The sequence below is a fragment of the Ambystoma mexicanum genome, chromosome 3q (genome assembly GCF_040938575.1).
Source record: "Ambystoma mexicanum isolate Mex_15411 chromosome 3q, UKY_AmexF1_1, whole genome shotgun sequence".
NCBI classification, from domain to species: domain Eukaryota; kingdom Metazoa; phylum Chordata; class Amphibia; order Caudata; family Ambystomatidae; genus Ambystoma; species Ambystoma mexicanum.
This window is the reverse complement of record NC_090926.1, coordinates 73248272-73270802: the sequence shown is the minus strand read 5'-3', so window position 1 is coordinate 73270802 and position 22531 is coordinate 73248272. Positions and strand designations below refer to the sequence as shown.

At 44.6% G+C, this 22531-nt stretch overlaps 1 protein-coding gene across 3 annotated transcripts in view; it reads left to right on the top strand.

The window, feature by feature from the left end:
* The window catches only part of TMEM106C (transmembrane protein 106C), a 783213-nt gene that overhangs the window by 685365 nt on the left and 75317 nt on the right, over nt 1-22531 (top strand). For all 3 annotated transcript variants that reach the window (XM_069653181.1, XM_069653180.1, XM_069653182.1), the window contains exons 4-5: nt 7728-7887; nt 7981-8121. In XM_069653181.1, the coding sequence (XP_069509282.1) occupies nt 7728-7887; nt 7981-8121 (301 nt within the window). The remainder of the gene's footprint in view (nt 1-7727; nt 7888-7980; nt 8122-22531) is intronic.

Here is a 22531-nt window from a genome sequence, read left to right as displayed (position 1 = left end):
TTCACTGGGGAACCCATCCGCCCCCGGGGCCTTGCAAGTGGGTAACTGCCTCACAATCTCTTTCAACTCTTCCAGAGTGATCGGAGCATCCAACTCCTCTCGCTCTTCATCACTTATCCTGGGCAGACCTATGTCTTCGAGTACTTCATCTATCTCCTCCCAGCTCCCCGCCTCACGATCCTCGTATAATGCCTGATAATATTCCGCGAATGCTCCATTTACACCTTCTTGGGTATCCACCTCTTCACCCTTTTCAGTGATCACCGATCGGATCGGGGACCTCGGGGTCTCGCTCTTATAAAGCCAAGCTAGAAGCCTGCCCGTTTTGTCCCCCCCCGCATGTAGTCTCTCAATATACTTTCTGTAGTTTAGATTACAGAGCCTGTCCCAATGTTCCGCACACCTCTGCTGCAGGGTAGAGACCACCTCTGTATCGATTCCACCCCCTTCCAACTCTCTCTCCAACTCTCTCTCGGCCATATGCAGATCGGCCAGGACTCCCCCCATCAACCCCTTGGACTTCGCAATGGCGACCCCCCGCATCACTACCTTAAAGGCCTCCCATAAAGTACCCGCCGACTTAACACTCCCTGTATTCACCTCAAAGTAAGCAGTTATCTCCTCCCTCATACCCTCTCGGAAGACTGGATCCTTGAGCGCTTCCGCCCTAAGGCGCCATGTTGGAATGCGCGCTCGTGGGGGGTAAAGCTGCCATCGCAAGACCAGGGGCGAGTGGTCCGAGAGGACTCTCGCCCTGAAGTCTATCTGGTCGCACTCCGCGACAACGTCCGGAGTGACGAAGAAGTAATCCAGCCTCGTGTGCAGTTGATGCGGGGCCGAATAATGCGAGTATTGCCTCACGCCAGGGTGACTCGCCCTCCAAACATCTACCAGGCCAAAGTCCGCCAGCAACGTCTGCAATACTCTAGCCGCCGGGCTGGGCTTGGCTATCTTGTCGTCCGACCTATCCTCCCTGGGGTTCAGAACACAATTGAAGTCCCCGCCCCAAATCACCGTACCCCCCATCCCATCGCTAAGTCTTGTGCACAGCGTCCTAAAGTATGTCGCCGTGTCCTGGTTGGGAGCATAAGTGTTTATAATACACACTACTTTGTTCTCCACAAGCCCCCTTACCATGACCAGCCTCCCATCAGACTCCACAACCTCCCCAAGCAGCTTAAACGGGACATGTGGTGCCACCCAAACCAGCACACCTCTAGCATAGGCAGAATATGTAGATCCCACTACTGTCCCCTTCCACTTCCTTCCCACTAGTTCCAATTTTTCCCGTGTCAGATGCCTCTCCTGTAACAAGGCCACATCTATTTTTTGCCTCTTTAGGTACAACATGACCTTGTTTCGCTTTAGGTAGCTGTTAAGCCCTCTAACGTTCCACGTTAGCATCCTAAGGTCCCCCATGGTCTATCAGTAGCTCCCACCTCCCTTCCAGGGATTCTCGCCTCCCCCCCACCTCGCAGACACCCATTCCCAGTTCCACCCCCAGGCTCATATAAAAACTAACACACCCCACACCCCTAACCCAACCAGCTGCCCAGCTCCATCCCTGGATCTCAGGCATCCCTGTGTTCGGTTCTCTCTGGAAACCCAAGCAGAGAACCCGACGGGGTGTCACCCCACTAGCAGCGACTAACCTAAACTCAAACTGGGGTACAAAGAACGGCCCCTGGAGGCTCCACTCCCCCGCATTCGTATCCGTGCACGCGGACCACGTTACCAACACCTAACGCGTACCCGTTCTCACACAAAGTCACAGACTATATTCCAGTCCCAATGTTCATAGCCCAACCTGGCCCGCAGCGTCACTTATCTCGTCCCGTTCCAACAGCCGTCCGAACATCTGGCTCCTGAGGGCAGTTTTGCGCGTCCTGCCACTCCATGGCATCCTCCGGAGTGACAAAAAACAGCATCTTGCCCTTAAAGAGAACCTTCAGTTTGGCCGGGTAGAGTAACATGTATTTATACCCAGCCTCCCGCAATCGCCTCTTAACTGCTCCAAAGTTCATGCGACTGCGCTGTACCTGCAGGGTATAATCGGGGTAAGCAGTTATGGTCGCCTCTCCTCGTCGTATAGTGCCCCCCTTGCGAAAGTATTCAAGGATCCTTTCCCGGTCCCGGTAATTGAGGATCTTGGCGATCACAGGCCTGGGCGGATGTCCCGGCGGTGGCCTCCTAGTCAAGGCCCTGTGCGCTCTCTCCACCGCAAACCCCTGCGACAGGGCGCCCCCCGTGATCTCCTGCAGCAACAAGTTTTCGATAAACTCCGTGGGACTTTGGCCCTCAGCCCCCTCCGGCAGACCCACAATGCGGACGTTGTTTCTCCGGGCGCGTCCTTCCGCCTCCTCAGCCCTACTCTCCAAGTTACCCACACGTTGCACCAAGGCATGGAGCTCACGCTTGTGCGCGGCGCAGTCCGCCGCGTTAGGGCCCATCTCCTTCTCCAAGGTCTCCGAGCGCTCTGCCAGGGCTCGCACGTCGTGCCTTAGGAGGTTCATGTCCTCCTGCACCGCCCCAACCTGTAGTTCCATCGCGGTTTTCAGTTCAGCCACTGCGAGCTGGAGCTTGGTCTCCCACGTTGCTTTCAGGTCCGTGATCGCAGCAAGGACCTCTTGGTTCGCACCCCCGACGGCCATCTCCTTGGCCTGAACCTTCTCCTTGCTCCTGGCTCCGTCTGGGCCAGGCGGCGTCTTGGCGTATTCGTCGAGCGTGGGCTGTTTGTTCTTTGCTCTCAGGAGCTTGTTCGACATGTCTCCCGTCAGATGGGCCACGCTCAGGTCCAAGGCAGGGAGGCACTGTGCCCACTCACCCCAATTCCGTCTTGGGGATCCTTTGTTCTCCGGCTCACCCGACCATCTTCGCGACTGTTGTTGTCCACCGCTGTCCCAGGGTGGGCCGGGTTGCGCTGCACCCTTCGTAACGCCCCGAGGGCGCACGTGCGTTGTGGAAACCGCCACTGGGGTCCCGATCCCCCACTCCTTTGTCCCCTTGTCAAGCGGCGGCGGCCATTTTCTCATCCGTCGAGGTTTCACCTCCAATTCTTCACCCGGCCTCTAATCACACTTCCGCAGTGCGGACCCGGATAAAAATGTATCCACGCGTGCAGCCGAACTTCATGTACGCAGTCAGCACCTTCTCATCCGAATCGCATTGGTCCTTGCACGGTTTTCAGTCGGATAATGTACGGATCTGCGGGAGCCCCCGTACAGACGCGTTTTTTCACATGGCTTCCAAGCCACGCCCCCTCAGATTCTTGTTTTTTTGTTTTTTCTGTCAAATGAATCTGGTTTCAGTGGCATCTTCTGAAACATTGTGTTCTGTTCTCTTCTTTAACTCGATACACAAGAATATTTGTCAGTTGACACTCAACTGTGTGTGGTTCAGATTCCCATTTTGTTTCTGCCATGAAAACTTAAGCTTTGTATTTGCACTGCCTGCAGGCGAAAGCTCTTATGACTGACCTACTTGTCCTGTTTTTGATACCCTACATGCCCGAGTTGAACCTCACTGTGGTCTAAGTACTCGCTTAGGTATGTGGCAGGTTTTGTGGCAGAGAAACTCCCCACCTCTTCCTCGTCACAGTACTGAATTTACTAGTCTCCAAGAAGTCAACAGAGCTCTTCTTTGTCCTAGTATTTTGTAAGGGGACTCTATTTGGGTAGTCCCTACTCTTCCACGACCCAGTAGATGCAATATTGGTAGTAAGGAAAAAACACATAGGAACATTGGGAATAGTAATGGAACGGGGTTGGTGAGGAAGGCGGACTAGGGTAAGGTGGGCTATGGGAATACCATGTAAACGTTTCTGAAGAACAACTGTGCTGCGAGATAGATATCATAGATGAAGAATCCGTGGGAGGAACGGTCCATCAGAAAGAACATTACTGACAAGTAAGCAATTTGTTCTTTCTGCAGATTTACCTCTAAATGTAAAATGCAATAAACTACTGCAACCCCAAACTATTGGCTTTTTCAGTGCTATTTCTATTTCCCTCTTCCCTAGCTTTGTGCTTGTTCCAAAAAACATGTCCCTTTAATTTTGTCTGGGTTATGCATAACTGTTGTTCCCCTTTTTTATATATCAATGGGCCTCATTACAAGTTTGGCGGTAGCCTTGCCGGTAAAACCGGCAGGCTGTCGCGAAACTTGCAATATTTTCTGGCATCCGCGAATGGGCAATTACCAGGGCATTCCGGCCCCGCCGGACCCGATAATTGCCCATTTGCGGGAAAAAAGATGCTCCCCTTTCCCATTCGGCCCATTGGGCTGAACGGAATGGGGAGGTCGGATGCACAGGCACCGTTTATAAGGGTGCCTGTGCATCTTACATGCTGGTCTCGGGGTGCCTTTCTGCCCGCCAGGTCCGACCTGGTGGGCAGAAATGCACCTACGAGCACAACTCGTAGTTTGCCGGTCCGGGAACTACGGTACTGGCAAGCTTACCGGTACCGTAGTTCCCGGACCGGCAAACTTATAATGAGGCCCAATGCCTTACTCCCTCAAAGGGAATTAAAGAGAAACTCCTATGTAAATGAACAGTCAGTCAAGGCACTGACTGTTCAGTGCCTTGATGACATGTTCTGGATGAAGGAGCTACTAGAAGTCATTATGACATCCATACAAAGTTCCAATAACATATTACAGCTGTTAGTGATTTTCTTGTTGCAAAAGAGATTTGACATCACTGCACGTTTGTAATAAGAAAATAAAACGTAGGTGTTTATAGGGAGAAAATAGTCAACCACACATTATGGTATAAGGATTTATAGAGTGCCAAAACCATGCAGATTTTAAAAGACACCCTTAGCACTGATGCATCCCTGTGGATTAAATGGGCAAGCATTAATTTCTACGATGAATACAGGCGTTGGGTCTAGTTTTTGGCTGTTTTGAATAAGTTTTAATGGACTAGTGGATTTGACTAGTGGATTTGCTTTGAATCGGGGTGCAGCCCCTCTTGAATTAACAATGGATACATATATTAATTTTTCAAGGGCCTGCATCCACGCCTTCTGTAATGATTGCACAGCTGTTCGTAAGTCAAAGGATACCTTATGTAAGCTATTTTAAATAGGCAGCAACGCCACAGGATGTGTGATTCACACCCTGTAGAGTTGCTGTCTTAATAACATTCCTCTGTGGCGATGCTGTACCGTGGGGTTGTTACCTTTAAAACGATCCTAGTGTTGGGTCTGTGATCGGAACCCCAAAGCTTGCTTTCTGCTCCAACTTCAGGCTCTCTGCCACGAACAGTGATGGTTGCATGTTTGCGCCTAGGACCATGCCACACGCGTCCCTTTTATCACTTGATCTGCACTCACATTCTCACACCTGTTGCTGGGCAGGTCTACTCCTCTGAGCTTGGCACTCTGCCGCAATTGAACACTCTTACTAGTAGCTTGGTGTAATGTATTTGGCTTTTTCTAGGGTAGAAATAAGCTTTGAAAGAACAACTTTTAGCATTTTGACCAGAAGCAGAGGTGTATATAAGAACAACTGGGTGATTAGAGTTGTGTACAGCATACATGTGACACTTGGTAGGCATAATCTATGTGTAGCTTGGGAGGAGTCCGTTTAGTACAGTACGTTTTATATAGATACAGGTAAGTATATCATTATTATAGCACCAACACAAGGCCTCACGTAGCTGTGCATTTAATACACACATATGCATCTTCCTGAAGTGCTTAGAAAGAGCCTGCTTATTGAGAATATTATTTGAATATGTATAAGGTTTGATTTATTTTGAAAAATCTAGGAAGTCTAAAAAGCCTTCATTTAACTGTCAGTGTCAATGTACTGACGCAGTCCGCAAATACCAGTTTGAAAAAAGACACTTCTCTAATCTCATGGACGAATTAGGCCAAGCAGATTTAACATATGACCAGTATCTAGATGGAAAAGTGTCTGATAATGACCCAATTAATATAGGGACTTTTTAAATCAAATCAGATATTGAACAGCTGACAGGGCACAGGAATAGTGTCAAGTGTCTGTGATGAAATGTAAGCCTCGGCATTTGGCATTTAATTGCCCCTTGATAATATTAGGTAATGTTTGACTCAGCAATTGGCACTCAAGATTACATGTAAGCACCAAAAAAAGTATGAAAGGGGGCATAAGACTGGCTTCAGAAGAGCCTCAGAACAACCCAAGAAAGAGGAAAATTAGGTGATGCCCCACAGGCAGGCAGAACAGAAAGAAGAACCTCAGAAGATCTGAGGAGGTGATGCGCCCAGTAGATATGAACTCTGATAAGGATGCCAGCTGCTGGCAACTGAAGATGGGGGTATGATCAAGCCAAGCCAAAATAGAAACAAGTTATTTTGAATTATCTTTTAAGAAGCACACGTGCTATTGAAATAAATTAATAATTAACATTATTCAAAGTTATGCAAGGAAAGACATTCAGGGAAATCATTTGAAAACCCCCAGTGAGATATAAGGAAAGCATTTTGAGAGTTCCTAGTGAGAAGAGAAAAGCACACAATACACTAAGTATAGAGATAAAAGGAGCATTTTCAAGCATGCTAGTTTGAAGCCGCAAAACCTACATTATAGGCACACCAAGAGAGGCCTACATTTCATTTTTGATTGAGACAAATAAACTAAGCATGATTCAGGTTAGATCTGCCTGTTGAGTGTCGAGACAATACATGACGGCACATGTGTGTGCAGCACCACATTTTTAAGTATTTCAAATACAAACAATCAAAGGTTTTAGAAGAGTAAAATGCAATTGCAACCATTGTACAATATTTTATTGTGAAGAAGGAATTCATGAAGGGTGTATATATTTTGTAAGAATGTGAATTAACCAAAGATGTGTTTTGTTTTATGTTGATTGAGATGGTTAACAGAACCAGGAAGATTGACTGTTTTATAATAAATACCTTTTTTAAAATATACGATATTGGTTTTCTCGCAACTCATTCAAAACAAAAACCAGTGGCTGAGCCGAAATTGATATATTTGCTATGAATAATATGCACATGTAAATATCCTGGGACAGGCCGTGTGCTTGCAGCATTTGAAGGAAAGCCTGAAGAGAAGCATTGTATAAAATGTATGGAATAGGAAGTAGAGACACAATAGACTCTTAAGAATCATGCCAGTCTTTCTATTCTTAGATTGACAGCTCGATGAGCTTTATTTTACACTTGGTACTGTAGCACATAGGTCAAGCATACAAATTGAAAAATAGAAAGTGCTTTTTGTTTTTGATAAAGATGTGTTATCTTCGTCTTGAGGGGGAGTTACTCTCCTTCAGGGCAGGAGATAAAAATCACCAAAAGTGCAATTCACATTGGGCCTGCTCTGTCCCATGTCACCAGCTGCTCTCATCCAAAGAGAAATGTTGGTATAGCATTAAAAAAATGTAATCAGTTTCTTATACTCTGCTTAATGCAATACTTGCTGCTACAGAACGCTCATAGCGTTCCGTGTCCAGAATGTCCAAGTCGCATGTTAGGTGTAGGAAATCGCATGCCACCTCTTTGCTGTTTGGATATCACAAACTATCTGGCCTTCTCCCTCAATGGTCCCAAGTGTTTTCTCATATCTTGGAAATTAGGGATTTAATTTGAATGTACATTTGACCTACTTGATTCCTTTGTGGGTCCATTGACATCGATTGTGTGTACTATCTGTGATATTTAATGTACTGTATCATACTTGAATTATATAGTAACTTCTTGTATTTTTTGTTGCAGGAAGCTCTATGTTCTGCTTTCTATACTGCTCTGTCTTTTGATATCTGGTCTAGTCGTTTTCTTCCTTTTCCCACGTGGTGTTCTTATACAGAATAATGGAATTAAAGTGGTCAGAGTCTGGTTTGACAGGAAAAAACCCATGGTGAACTTGGCAATGACGGTAACACCTCCGTAGCTATTGTTTCCAATTGTATTCTTTGTTCTTTTTTAATAGTTTTCTAACATAAGTTTGTCTTTTTTGATCTTCACACAGAGCACCTTGATGATACGAAATTCTAATTTCTACCCAATGTCTGTGGACAGCCTCACCAGTCAAGTGCAGTACATGAACACTGTCATTGGTACACATCAAATGAACAATGTGACACTCATTCAGCCCCTTAGTGATAAGCAGGTAATTTGAATAGATGTAGTGCCACTAAACATCATTCTGCATTCATTTCATTGCATATTACGGTTTACCGGACCTTGCAAGGCATAAAATAAGCAGTGCTGCATAGCAATTTGCTATGCAGTTGCAGTTGTGTAGGTTTGCTAATTAAATTGACACTTGTGTAGCAAAGCTAGCTATTTAAGTTACTCTGTTCAACGAAAGCACAGCTCACCCTGCATTCCTCTCTTGCCCTGGTCTCTCTCCACCCGTTTTTCTCTGTTCACTGCAAGTTCAAAGGGGTTAATGGGGAGAGAATGCAGTAGTAACCCTCTCCTCAAATCTTACGTGCCAAAGGCCTGTGTGGGAGCGCTAGGCAAGATTTTCTTTTTCAAATGATTAACTTAACATAATTGGGATGAAACATTTATTAAGCTAACTATACACTGTCTGGAAAAGACCAGTATGTGTTTTTTAAAAGACAGTTATGTAATTCCATTCCTAAAAATGTAAGTTGTTAGTGTGAGAAAGCTGAAGTTGTCTCACCCACTCGTCCCCGGGACTCTGTCATCCAGGTGGCCAGGACACAGCCGTTGCTATTGGATCCAGTTCCTGGAAGTGGACCAGTGCGGGAGGATCAACTGGATGGGGAGTCCTCTGGGAGTGGAGGTGGGACACCGAAGGTTGAGACGCGGTATCCCCTTCCTTGCAACACCTTTTCCTCATCCTGCCTAGTAGGATACATAGAAACTCTACCCCACCCTTTCCAACACGAAAACTTTCTCACAGCTTGAATAACAGACTAATACCCAAGCTGTGACATGTTTGTATATCTACTTATATAGCACACCTAACCCAAGGGTATCTGGACGCATTACATATTACACGGTTACTTGGCATTTTACAGAGAACAAAATATATAGTGTAGACATAACTAGTAATACAATTGACAGAATATTGGCATACAGACATACAGTGTAATATACCTTTTTACAGCAGTCAAAGACGTTGGTGCACAATGATGGGTGGCCACATTTGTCAGCAATCCTATGAGAAAGGCCACGTTTTGCTTTCTTTTCTGAATGTGTAGTGTGTAGGAGCGGATCTTAAACTGCAGGCATAGAGTTCCAAAGTTGCGCAGCCAGGACAGGGAAGCTACTTCCCCTGGCTTTCTTTAGTTTGAAGTTGGGTACATTCAGACAGTTTGCGTGAAAGGACCTGATGGGACGTTCAGAGGTATGCTTAGTGAATGTGTCCACCAGGTATTTCGGAGCCAGGTTAGACAGGCATTTGTAGGTCAGGTTGAGGGCTTTGAAATTGATTCTATCTTTGACGGCCAGCCATTCGGTGGAGCGCCTAGCGTTGGTGATGTGCTGCATTCTAGGGAACCTTAATGCAGGCCTGAGGGCGTTATTTTGTAGAATTTGCAGTTTGCTAATGTTATGCTAGAGCTTAAGTACAGTGCATTGCAGTAGTATCGCTTTGACAGAATAGAGGCTCTGGCTAATGTAATGCAACTGTCAGTGGAAAGAAATAGTTTACATGTGTTAATAAGTTTGCATGTTTAGCTAGTGGCAGAGGCTGTGGCCTTAACTTGTTTGTTTAGATTCAGTGCTGAATCTAGGTAGAAGACTAAGGTTTTTACCTCTAAGAAACATTGATGTTTAAGCCGTCCATGTTGAATGTCGTAAATTGGTTGCTGAGTTTGTTGAGTTTAGTTGGTGAGCCAACGAGCAAGAGCTCTGTCTTGTCATTGAGACAAAGCCTTTGTGTAGCCATCCAGGCTTGTATGACAAGGTAGATTGTATTAATCAAAGCCACGTCTGCTTGGTAATCACCTGTCATTGGAATGACAATCTGGGTGTCATCTGCGTAATTAGTGTATGAGACACCCAGATTGTCAAGGTCTTCAAACAGGGGCTTTGTAAAAATGCTATACATGGTAGGTGATACGCAGGAGCCCTGTGGTACTCCAGAGGATGCAGGAGCTGGATCCGCTGAATCAGTGGACGAGAAGACTCTCATGGATCGGTTATCTAAGAAGGATCGGATCCAGGCAGTGTCTGCCTTGGAGAAACGGGCGGCTCATGTCTGATGATTGCAAAGGACCTGGTGATCCACTAAATCAAATGCGGCAGACAGGTCTAAGAGGAGGGGGATGGCTAGTTCCCCCTTGTCCTTCAGCGCATCCATTTGACATGTCCCAACACAAGAGTCAGGCAATTACCGACAACTATACACACCTGACTGCCCTTTCCCTTCCCCATAGGGATAAAAGTCGGGGCACAAGAGTACACTCCGAGCAAGGCCGAACGCACGAGGAAGCAGCCATTCCAGGACGGCAGTTCAAAGGGAAGACAAAGGCGAGACCTGAAAGGATGCCAAGGAGGGAGTTGCCCTTTCCCTTTTTAACCCAGACATGCAAAGCCTCTGATGAAAGAAACATAAGACCGGGAATCGCAGCTGGCAGGTGGTGTGATGGATGTCAGTGGTAGATGGCACCCTCCCACACTGGGAGCCAGGGTGGGGTGACGTGTTTGCCCTTGTGGTACCGGCCTTTACTCCAGCAGCAAAGGAATAGTCTATGAGTTCAGCACAGCCGATGAGTCGAAGGAACCTGATAGTCGACCGGACAGTGTTAGGCTCAAGGTTGCAGTGGCAAAGTTAAGAAGATAAATAGACGAGGTCTTTTGAGAACAAACTTGGTACCAGAGATAATGGTCTGGCGCCACGTGGGCGCTCAGTCGAAGGTCTCTGGCTGGTACCCCTCTCTTGAACAAAGAGACTATGTTGAACATTAGTGAGAAAATAAACTACAAGTACCAAGAGGTCATATGGAAAGCTGGTACGAGACGTTAAGGTGGTCATATAAGGGTCGAGCTAAATCCCTTGTACAATCAGAAGTCCTTAGCACATTATAGAAGTTTTGTTATTATGGAACTGCCATTTTCGCTCCCGGCTGAGGGGAACGCTGTGCGTACTGTGATGGTAAAGAGCCCGCGCTTACCATAGGCTAACAGAGTGACCCAGCGAGACAAGATCGCCCTTTGTTTGAATCAGCAAGTGCTCTGGTTGATCTGAACAAGGCCTATTCAATTGATGTCTAGGAGCACACCTTTGAATTTTAATGCTGGTATTACAATTTATGAAAGGTTATAGGGTGCAGGGGAGATAAACCAACCTTGACACGAGTTGGTGCATACAATGAACAGCAGTGGTCCACACCTTTGTGGAACCCTCCCGACCCTAGTACACCCTTTTTGTGTTGTAAAATCAACCAAACATTTTTTGTAGTAGTACTTGAATTGCTTACAATAAAAACATTAGATATGTGATTTATAAAAAGAAAAATGTACTGTTTTTGTGCATTTGATTTCCTATGAACAGTTATAAATCGTATTATTACAAATACACTGATTTTTATCACTTGGTTAAGAAGAAATAAAGTTCATGTGGATATTATCGTACATTTTTTCTATCTCCAGAATATCTTGCATACACACCGGTACAGATATTAACAAATTGATTTTAGACAATTTCTCATGTCCTTGAACTCATAGCATTCGTAGTGCTGCAATTTCTTGAGTACTTGGTCTATGCGTTTCGGGAAATAATCCCCTTCTTCAGGAGCTTTCTATTCTGTGTTGTATTAATCCTTTTCTTGTCTACAATATATAATGATCACCTGTTAGACTTAATTTATCATACAAAAATGTGTTCAATATTTACCAATAATCTTTTCTGTCATGCTTCCTGCTAAAATATTCACCTGGATGATATTGTCATGTGCAGATTATTTTGAATTTTCTTATATCCAAAATGCTTTGGTGGGAAAATTGTGCCATTTCATCGCACTCTTGCTAACAGGTTCAATGCAAGCCGCTAATCATGCTGGAGACACGTCCTATGCAGATATCAAAAGAACCATTCTTGAGCGAATGGGTATGGACGATGAAGCTCATAGAATCAGATTAAGAAATACCAAGCTGCGGGAAGGGCGCCTCGACAACTCTTTTATTATGGACAGGTGACTGAAACCATCCAACAGCAACATACAGGAAATTATGGACAAAATAAAGCTTAAGCAATTTATAGCGACTCTTCTGGTGCCCATTCAACGTTGGGTACGCCAACATCACTGGCCGCCATTGGCGGAAGCCATAGACACAGCTTCCGCTTTACTGAAGGCGAGGGCTGTAGGAACCACCATGGTTGCGGAACCACAGAAACCGACAGTACTACAAAGCACGGGACCAGTCGAACAAAAACCCATACGTGCTGAACCAAGAGGCATTCCCTGGCCCAGTGTAAGCAGGCAACCTCAATTCTTTGACTGCAGTGAGTGGGGACACATTGCAAGGTTCTGCCCATGCAAACCGAAACCTGAACCGATGGAGATAGGATATGTGCAAGGAAGAGAATGGAAGAGAATATTGGAGAAGTTGAGAACCATACTTCAAGGACGTCCAGGTAGATGGAACACCCAGACAAGGACTCCTGGACAGCGGAAGCAAACAAACTGCCATCAGACTGGAAGTAAGTGGGCCAGGGAAGGTGGGGAAATCTCGAATACCTGTTAAATGTGTGCACTGGGACACTAAGTCCTATCCATCAAAAGAAGTAAATATAGAAGTCAAAGGTGTCAAATCTAAGTTGAAGGTTGCCATCATGCCTCACCTACCTTTACTAATAGGGACAGACCTTCCCTTGTTTCAAGAATATGTGAAGGACTCGGATTGGCTATTAACTGCACCCTTCTCCCAAACTTAATTAACAGCACCCACTCCAAAACCACATAGGAAAAGCAGAAGAGAAGTGAGTAATGTGAAAGGGGATTGGGCTGAAGAAAAAATGTTTAGTGGCCTCATAGGCTGGTTACCGGAGGCTAAAAAGTCTACCTTTCGAAGTGTACTGGTAAAGAGGGGCCTGGAATCAGGCTTACACACATCATGACAGGGCCTCAACTTAACCTTGGTTCAAGAAACTGAAGGGCCTTCTGTATCGGGTAACAACACATCGGGCTACCCAAGAGGTGGAGCAACTATTGGTTCCCTTAAGTTTCAGGACAATTGTACTCAAATTGGCCTATGATGAGACTACGGGGGGGGCATCTGGCCCTGGAGGAGACTCAAGAGAAACTGTTGAAATGTTTACAATCAGCTGGTACCTTTTTTTGGGCATAGTGGGTTTTCCCACAGAGATAGTAACTGATCAAGGGAGGAACTTTGTGTCCAGTATTATGCGAAGAATACGTCAACAGCTGAGAATCAAGCAGATTCGTACCTCAGTCTATCACCCCCAGACCGATGTTCTGGTAGAACATTATAATAACACAATTAAGCAAATGTTAAAAAAGGTGACAGGACCAACAGGAGCAAACTGGGACAGAGTGGTACCATGGATCCTCGTGGTGTTAAGAGACACCCTGCAGTCCTCAACGGGGTTCTCTCTGTTCAAACTTTTGTTTAGACATAAGCCCAGGACAGTTCTCGACATAGCAAGAAGTGAATGGGAGGACCAAGAAGAAGAAAAACCCCTTACTGGCAATGTGGTAGAACTAAGGTCGAACCTCACAACGCTGAGGGAGTTGTCTCGGGAAAACCTAGGCAGATCCCAGAGCAACCAAGAAAAATATTACAACCGAAACACCAGGCTGTGCACCTTCCATACAGGGGACAAGGTGTTGGTGTTGTTACCAACTTCACACAATAAGATGCTGGCACAATGGAGAGGTCCGTATAAGATATCTGCTGTGTTGCGGCCGGTCAACTACCTGGTTGAGCAGCCAGACAGGAGGGAGAAACCAAAGAATTATCACGTCAATCTCTTAAAGGAGTGGAAGGAACCCTCTGAGTCACCTGTAGGAGTACATGCCACTCTAAACCCAGACGGCAACACAGAAAAGGAGCAAACCGCCCTCCAGGCTATTCAGTGTGGATCACAGCTGAGTGAAGTTGAACAAAAAGAGATACAAACATAGCTCAAACCGCTAAGTCATGTGTTTTCGTACTATCCAGGTTGGACCTCTCTAATAGAGCATTCCATAGATACTCTTCCCAACCAGTCTGTAAGATTAAGACCATATGAGCTTCTCGAAACCAAAAGAGCTGCGGTTCAGGCAGAAGTAGAACAAATGCTAAGAATAGGAGTTATTGAACACTCTACTAGTCACTGGTACTCGCCAATTGTTCTAGCGCCTAAACCGGATGGATTCACCCAGTTCTGTATGGACTTTCGAAAACTAAATACAATATCTAATTACCAAGCCTACCCTATGCCCTGCATAGACTAATTGTTAGAAAGGCTGGGGGCAGTACAATACCTCAGTACCATAGACCTTACTAGCAAATACCCTTACGGAAAGAAGACCAGGTCAAAACAGCTTTCTCCACGCCATCTGGATTATACCAATTCACGGTTTTGCCTTTCGGTTTACACGGGGCACCAGCAACAATTCAGTCCCTCATGAACATGGCCTAGCACCCCACGGGGCATATTGTTCGGCTTACCTGGACAATCTCATAGTCTTCAGCAGCAGCTGGAGTGACCATCTTGAACATCTCGGAAAAGTGGTAACCGCACTGGAGACAGCTGGGTTGAAAGTCAATCCCAAGAAAACCACTCTAGGAGCACAACAGACCCGGTATTTGGGCTAGCAGGGGGTGGAAACATCACACCCCAACTAGACAAAGTGGAAGCCATTCTACGTCTTCCGATGACGGGGAACCGAAAGCAGGTCAGAGGTTTTTTAGACTTTGTAGGGTACTATAGAAGGTTTATTCCCTTATTTTCATCAGCAGCTTCTCCCTTAAAGGAAACACTGAAACCTACCTACAAAAAGGATATACTTGCTGATGATGAGTCCATCCAAGCATTTCACCAGCTAAAGAGATCCATCTCAGCTCTCCCTGTTCTACGCTGTCCTAACTTTAAGGAACCTTTCTTTCTTCAGACTGATGCCTCAGGTACCGTATTAGGAGCGGTACTCTCCCAGGAGGTTGAAGACGACTCGTATCCGGTGGCGTTTATCAGCCGCAAGCTCCTACCCCATGAGGAGGCATACTCGACGGTGGAAAAGGAGTGCCTAGCCATAAAATGGGCACTGGAGACACTTGGGTACTACTTGCTGGGCCGGACATTAACACTTTTCATTGACCATGCCCCTTTGCAGTGGCTTGCAGTCCAGAAGGACTCCAACCAACAGGCCTTTTGTTGCAATTAAAGCAATCCCAGTCCTCCAGCCTCATCATTTACATTGTAATAATATGATTTATTACTGTTCATAGGAAATCAAGTGCACAAAAACAGTACATTTTATATTTTTATAAATCACATATCTAATGTTATTGTAAGCAATTCAAGTACTACAAAGAAAATGTTGGGATGGTTTTACAACACAAAAAGGGTGTGCAAGGGATGTGAGGGTTCCACAAAGTTGGTTGATCTGAGCCCAATTGAGGAGGCTGACGATGGAGAGAAGAATCGGAGCCAGCTGAGGGGGACCCAAGGGGGAAAGGTAATCACCCGACATAATCGAAGGAACTTTTATTTTCATGTTTTGGCATATCAGGCCCTCTGAAGCAAGAGACTTTGCATGAGAAGAGACTTGGGTACAGAAGGCCCTGATACTGAGGAAAGGAACTGCCGTCTTGCCCTGTGCTAAAAACGTGGGGAAGGGAGACCCCGGCCATAGAATCCTAACTTATTATTTTGTGAACACTTCTTTCTTTTCTTGTGAACATTATCCCACACTCTTTTGTAGCATAGCGATAAGGATTGACAATAGGTTTTTAGTATAGGCCCTTTTTATTTGACTAGACTCTACTAGGACTCTATTATTATTATTATTTGATGATCGTAGCTTGCTCCCATCTTAGATGTAGGTTTAGATTAGGCGTTTATATCACCCACTTTACAGTTTAATAAACACCCTTGAACTGTGATCACTTGTGTCTGTCTTACTTTGATGCAATGCCTTCCTTACATTACACAATGCATAATTACAGTACTGCTACTATAAAGCACTGTTTTTTCTCAAAGCTTCACAGTAAAATGTAGGTTAGTGCATCTATTTCATTTAATTTGAGGAAGATGCATCAGATTGACGAGTGAGCACTTTTGAAAATGTATATGATCACACGCCCATGCTTTGGTGTTGCATACATCTGTGCAACTGGTGCTCAACCCATGAGCTGATCCCATACTCATTGACATTCTATCTTATCACCCCGTTGCTTTATAGCTGCTTCCTGAAAGTGAGATGGCCAAAAACTGCAATATTCCACCTAATTATTCCAGTTCTCTGCCTGCTACGCCTCCACTCTTAGTCTCTTACTTTCTTTCCTCTTACTTAATGAATACACAAAGCTAATTAGTTATTTTGCAAGGTAGTGCTCAATAGTTCCATCCAGATTATACATCTACAGACCTGCTGCAATACCATACACCGTAGTTGGCCACTATAGCTTGCGTTGCTTTGATCATGATTGCATCAGATATTGGCACCCACGTTAGAGTGCTGGCCAAACTGTTTTCAGAGCCTTTTTATCATATCTATTTATGTGCATTCATGCAACTAACCTTTTACATTTTACAGACATTGATCTTGGGCTTGCAAAGTCTACTTGTCCACTCAAGTAGATTTTATGAAGGGCAAGTACCATTTACTGGGGATGTTTGAAACTTTTATTTAACGTTTGCTTTGGTTGCAGTAAATAAACAAAAGTTTGATTGTGATTGGCTGGCCTCTGGGTGGCATCAGTGTGCCAAGCATAAAGTAGGTTTGTGGTGACATGCACCATTTTACAGAAAGTTACTTGACCTGCAGATCTAAAAGAATGTTATAGAATTTGCTAAACCTGACTCATCTCACTAATGTCTTACTTTAGCGCTAGATAAAAATGCTATATTGACGCTCATTTTTATATTTTGGGTACAAATAACGTCTGACATTCAAAATATTAGTACAAAATTGCTAATCAAATCAAATCACATTGGTTTGCTAATCAAGAATATTTAAGTTGGCAAACTCTGGTAATCAATTTCTGAAAACTAATATATGTCTTGCCTTGTATATACATAAGTTGAATTGTACAATATAAAGAACATTATAAATTAGTTATCACAAATTACTTCACATAATATATAATAAAATCTTATTAAAACACAGTTTTACAATTTAGCAATACTTTATTTGGGGAGAATACCACATTTGAGTTCCTGCCATTAATAAACTCACATCATGACCAGCCATCAACCCTAGCTAATCTCTCTGTAATATATTGATGTTCACATCCAGGATTACCCACAAGTACCATTAACATTGGTTCTCCAAATTCGTACAATACAGTAGTAGATGTTTTAATGCGACCTACTTGTAGTTAATGACCAATAGGCGGGAGCTATGGGCAAGAGCCACTGTGGTGGTGGTGTCGAGGAGTATTATAATTTGTCGCAATATATTTTTGGCTGGTTTGTTTGCTCTTTATATAAAAAAGGAATGCATTTATCATGATATTAATAACTTCATAAACCTCTTTGTTTCATTATTTATTATTAGTGGCTGTCTCCTGAAATGTGTCAAGCATATCAGAATATAGGAAACCAATCGAGACATTCAGTGTGAAGGCTGACACTGAATTCTATTCATCAGTGCTCAGAAATCTGGTGTGTAACTTGAAACGGCAAGGTGAGGGCGAGGGTTGCAGAAAGGGAGGGGAGGAACAAAACAAGTGACTAAAAAGGGGGAGGGGTAGAGAACAGAGGAAGCAGTCAAAAAGAGTGGAGAAGCAAGAGGGGATAGTAAATACAATTGCAGAAGTCAGTAGTAAAACATAATGTTGCAAGCCAGGATACAAGATGAACATGGCAACAGCATGATTCAGGGCCACCACGAGTACAAGATGCAAAGGAAATCCAGCATGAGAGTTGAGAAAATGTGACGTTTTGACATGTATTGAGCGCAGATTTGAAACAGTGACAAAGCCATGTGGAAGGTAGTAAAATAGTTTTTTAAAAATACACAAGTGTTAGAATCTACAAGTGGGCAAAGCGGGAGGGGGCGACATGCTCGGGCAAGAGGCAGCGACATGAAACTAAGACAGGAGTTGGGGCTGAGGCATGATGCAGGGAAAGTTGCAAGATTAACACCTTCAGTGGTCCCCACTGATCAAAAAGGGCTGGGGAGAAACTCTTCATGTACAGAGTGTGAAAGTGCAAAACGATCACTGTGGCATAAAAACAGAGCCATGCATGATGCAAAACAGCATCGAGCACAGGGTCCAGGGAGCAAAGTGCAAGTGGGCAACCCAGTTTAGGAAGGCGCTATAAACCTGCGGCATGGCACCGACACGGCAAAATGCGAAGTCAACGAGGGCAAGTGAACTTAAGGTGAGGAACCAGACACAAACAGCTTCAGTGTCGTGTGATTGAAGGAGCAGTGGCTGATGCACACCCTGGTAAAGCACTCAGAGTGCAACAGTGAAGAAAGGGGCACATGTTGCGCCCCTAATGTACTTTTGGAGCCTGTTTTGTGTGGGTGGATAGTTGTGGTAAAGTACAGTGTGCTCGATCAGTCCACCGGATACACTGGGACTAGGAAGGGGTGGGTTTTACAGCTTGTGCCCGTTGTTACCAAAGCCCCTAGCCAGACAGTGTGAATTGTTATATTAACATTTTTAGCAAAGAGAGTATGTTTATAGCGAAGGACAACTTGTTTATAATGGGTGATGACCTGCCACTAGTCTGCCCTTTCTGAAGGAGACAGTATCTCAGAGAACAGCTCTCAGGATTGCTGCCTCTCCCAGCAGGAATCATGCAGGCCATTCTGGTGCATGACCAATGGGCCACGGCTGGCTTGCAGGTACAGCTCTCTGACAAATTGTGGTCTGCAGTGTCACAAAAATGCTTTAAAATGACAATTATGACATATTGTTTGCAATGGCATCAACTTGTGTTTTACACTTGCAGTGCCGGCATATCCTGCATACTTTTGGTGACCAGGCATCTATTGGAATTATCCATGTGTTAGAGAATTACTTGTAAATGGAATGGTGCTTTGCCCAATTGTTAGCAAAAACAGTGCTCATAAATTGCACCATTTAAACCCAGAATTGAAAGGCTGAAAACACCCTGCCAGAATTTGAACAGATCCATACAGGTTCCTCACATATATCTGTAGATCTCCCTGATTTGTGTATATAGCCAAAGGGGATTAACCCCATTAATTATTCCCCCTCCCTTGGCTCTATTCAATGTGCTCTCCCTGCATTCACCACCCTGTGTTGTACAGTGCACTATTACTTAGTGTTTTGCTTTTCAGACACATGCAATAACCTCAGAAGTGCTCCACCCTATTACCTGGACCAAATGTTCTTGGACTCAGGAAGGCAATAAAACCCACTTAGACCAAGGGTTGAAATACAATGGGCTCGTTAAAGGCCCCTTATTCATAATCCATAATCCATGGTGGTGTTCAATAATACATGAATGTTTCAAATGCCCTATCCGGTTTAATTTGTAAAGCTGCCGTTAGCAATTGGTCGCTTCTTCAACACTTGCACCGCATTTAAGATGTGTTCATGCCACCCTTTCAGGTTACCATCACCAGTCTTTAGCAACTGTTCTTTCAACAACCCCTTCATTCTCTCGATCAATCTAAAAGCCTTGGGGTGAAAAGGAACGTGGAAAATCCATTCGATACCCTTCTTCTGACAATGGTCTTGAATCAGTTTTCCTTTAAAATGAGACCCATTGTCACTTTAAATTTGTAGAGGTACCCCATAATATACGCCCACTTGATCCAACAATTTAATTGTATTCAATTGCTTGGCTCTTCTGCATGGTAACACCATCAAGTATCCTGTATACGTGTCCACAATCGTACACGCATATTGACGTCCTATGCTGACTGGCATCGGACCGATGTAATCGATTTGCCAAATTTGTCCAGGTAATTTACCTTGTTTTAAGGGACCTTGAATTACATGTGGAATAGATCTCTGTTTTTGATGTTGGCACAGCGGACATTGTAAAATCACAGTTTTCACGATCTCTAAAGAGTTATCTCTATAAATAACCATTCATACATCTTATCGTGTTCCAAACACAAGGTAACATTCCTCATGCTACTTCATCTATATTATTGCTAGACTAAAAGGTCATCCTGTATTTCTACTCAGTAGCTTGATCCTTCAGAACAAGATATGCTGTGAATTGTGCTTCACTTTAAATGTCTGCATGCACATTCATAACATTCCTGTGCAGGGGCATGTTTTTAGAGAAGGTTCCGAAGCAGTGACTTAGTGGGTTCTCACCGCGTTCAGAATGGAAACTCGGAAATGAGAGCAAAGCAGCCAAGATGGCGTTTTCAGAAACTGCAGTGGCAAAGTTCAATGTTTATGTGCTTAGGCCAACATTATAACGTGAAATACATATGCTTTTACACCCTGGCTCTCTTTGAAAAAGAGTATTTTGAGGTACCTTATTTTTCCTCTGTTCTTTCTCCTGGTTGTTTCTACTGTGGGCACTTTTGAAATTTAAAGCATCTGCCTGCTGAATGAAAAGCAATCCATGTAACGCCACTCCACCACCTGGTTTAAGGCTATTCTTATATGCCAAAAACATGTTGCAAACTTATTGCATTGCAAGATCTAAAAGTGTTAAGGCCATTACATGCTGTTTTTCATTATAATTAAACTACTGTACAGAACGTCAGCATGAATTCCAACTCCATATTGCCCTGAATTTGTCACCCATTGCAATCTTTACATCACTGCCAGTCTCATCGCTGGCAGGTTTCCAGCCTCCAGTTGCATTTTGTTCTTCAGAACACAAAACCTTAAGGATCCCATAATATTTGTTCTGCGGTAAAAAGATCTAAACCTTTTTTTTAATCTGTTCCTAATGTGTCCTAATTTGTGTCTGCACGATTTCACCCGATCTGATCTGTTTTGGGGGAGGTGAATATTCCTGCAGTTGCAAGGGGATTACCTACACAAAGGGGAAGTCTGGACATACATGTACAGTTCTTCCTGATTGTGGCACAGGTTTTAAAGGGTAACTGGGTACAGGATGGGGGCGAAAATGGGCCTGCTTTATATGTTCTCAAATCTCACCTCTACTTTGGTTGCTATTAACCTGTACAAGGAAAACCATTGGAATGCAAATACTTACATTGTGCTGCTCCCGATCCGGGGTTTCCATTTTGCACATTTCTTCGCCTGCATCCAGCCTCCGTCCTGACATTCCCACCCTACCTGCCCTCCATCCACCGGATTGGGTGCTGTATGGAGCACCTGACCGAAACAACCACACAGCACAGAGTTTCTCCGAGGTCTACAGCTTCCAAGCCCCATTTGCCTTTGTTGCTTCATCAGTTCAGGCTCACTCCTGTAAGTGTTCAAATTGTGCTGGTCCACGACTCAGGGTTTCCATTTAGCAAATTTCTCCACCCACATCCAGCCTCCAACCCAACTCATCCTCTCCACTCCCACCCTGCCTGCCCTCCATCCACCGGATAGAGTGCCCTACTGAGTACGGGACCAGAACAAATCTCTTCAGAGGTCCTCTCAGGGCACACTTGCCTAGGAAACCGGCTAAGGGCCACAAGGCAAAGAGCAGCTCCCTTGGGCAACTCCCATCCCCTGTGTGTCTGGTTCGCTCTGGGCACCCAAGCCCAACCATCAAAGCTGTCTTCAGGGACCTCCAGGTAAGAGACAACGACTTTAACCTACCTTACATATTGGTGACATTTGGCTGTAATTAACTGCAGTCCTCTGCATAGCCACTGTTGAATCTAGGTGAACTGTTCTTGTACAGCCACTGTTGAATTCATGTGAAATGTAGGTGCATGTACAAGGTACAACCACTGTGTATATTAAGAGGGTGGCCACTGTATTGAAGTTGGGCACCGTGTAGCCAGTGTACTGAATTTGGCTAACATTTTGGGGTAGCCAATGTGTTGAATTTAGCTTAATGTGGTGCAACTATCCACCAACCCACTAACCAACTTCCAGTATCCTGCTTACTCATCCTAAAACACAGAACAATGAATGCAATATCTCTATCGCAGCAAAACATAAAACCATCACAAACTGCGCATACCACGCAACATCAAACAAGAAACCTAGCCAGCCATACACACATCTCCACACACACTAAAAATAGACCAGCACACAGTGACCGTTTTTTCCGAACGGATGCTACCAAGAGCACGTAGAAGCTCACTTGCACTTTTCCCTCTCAATCCCACTAACGAAGCCCTCCCACCCCTCCTTTCTTTTCAGATCACGAGGGCGCCTAGAGACAATGAAAAATGGCAGCGATGAGAAAAACTAGCCGGCACATAGAATGCTGCTCCTTCATTGATGCACGACCATTGTGCTCACTGAGGACCTACGAAAAACTAGAAATGAGAGACATGTGATAAAAGCTA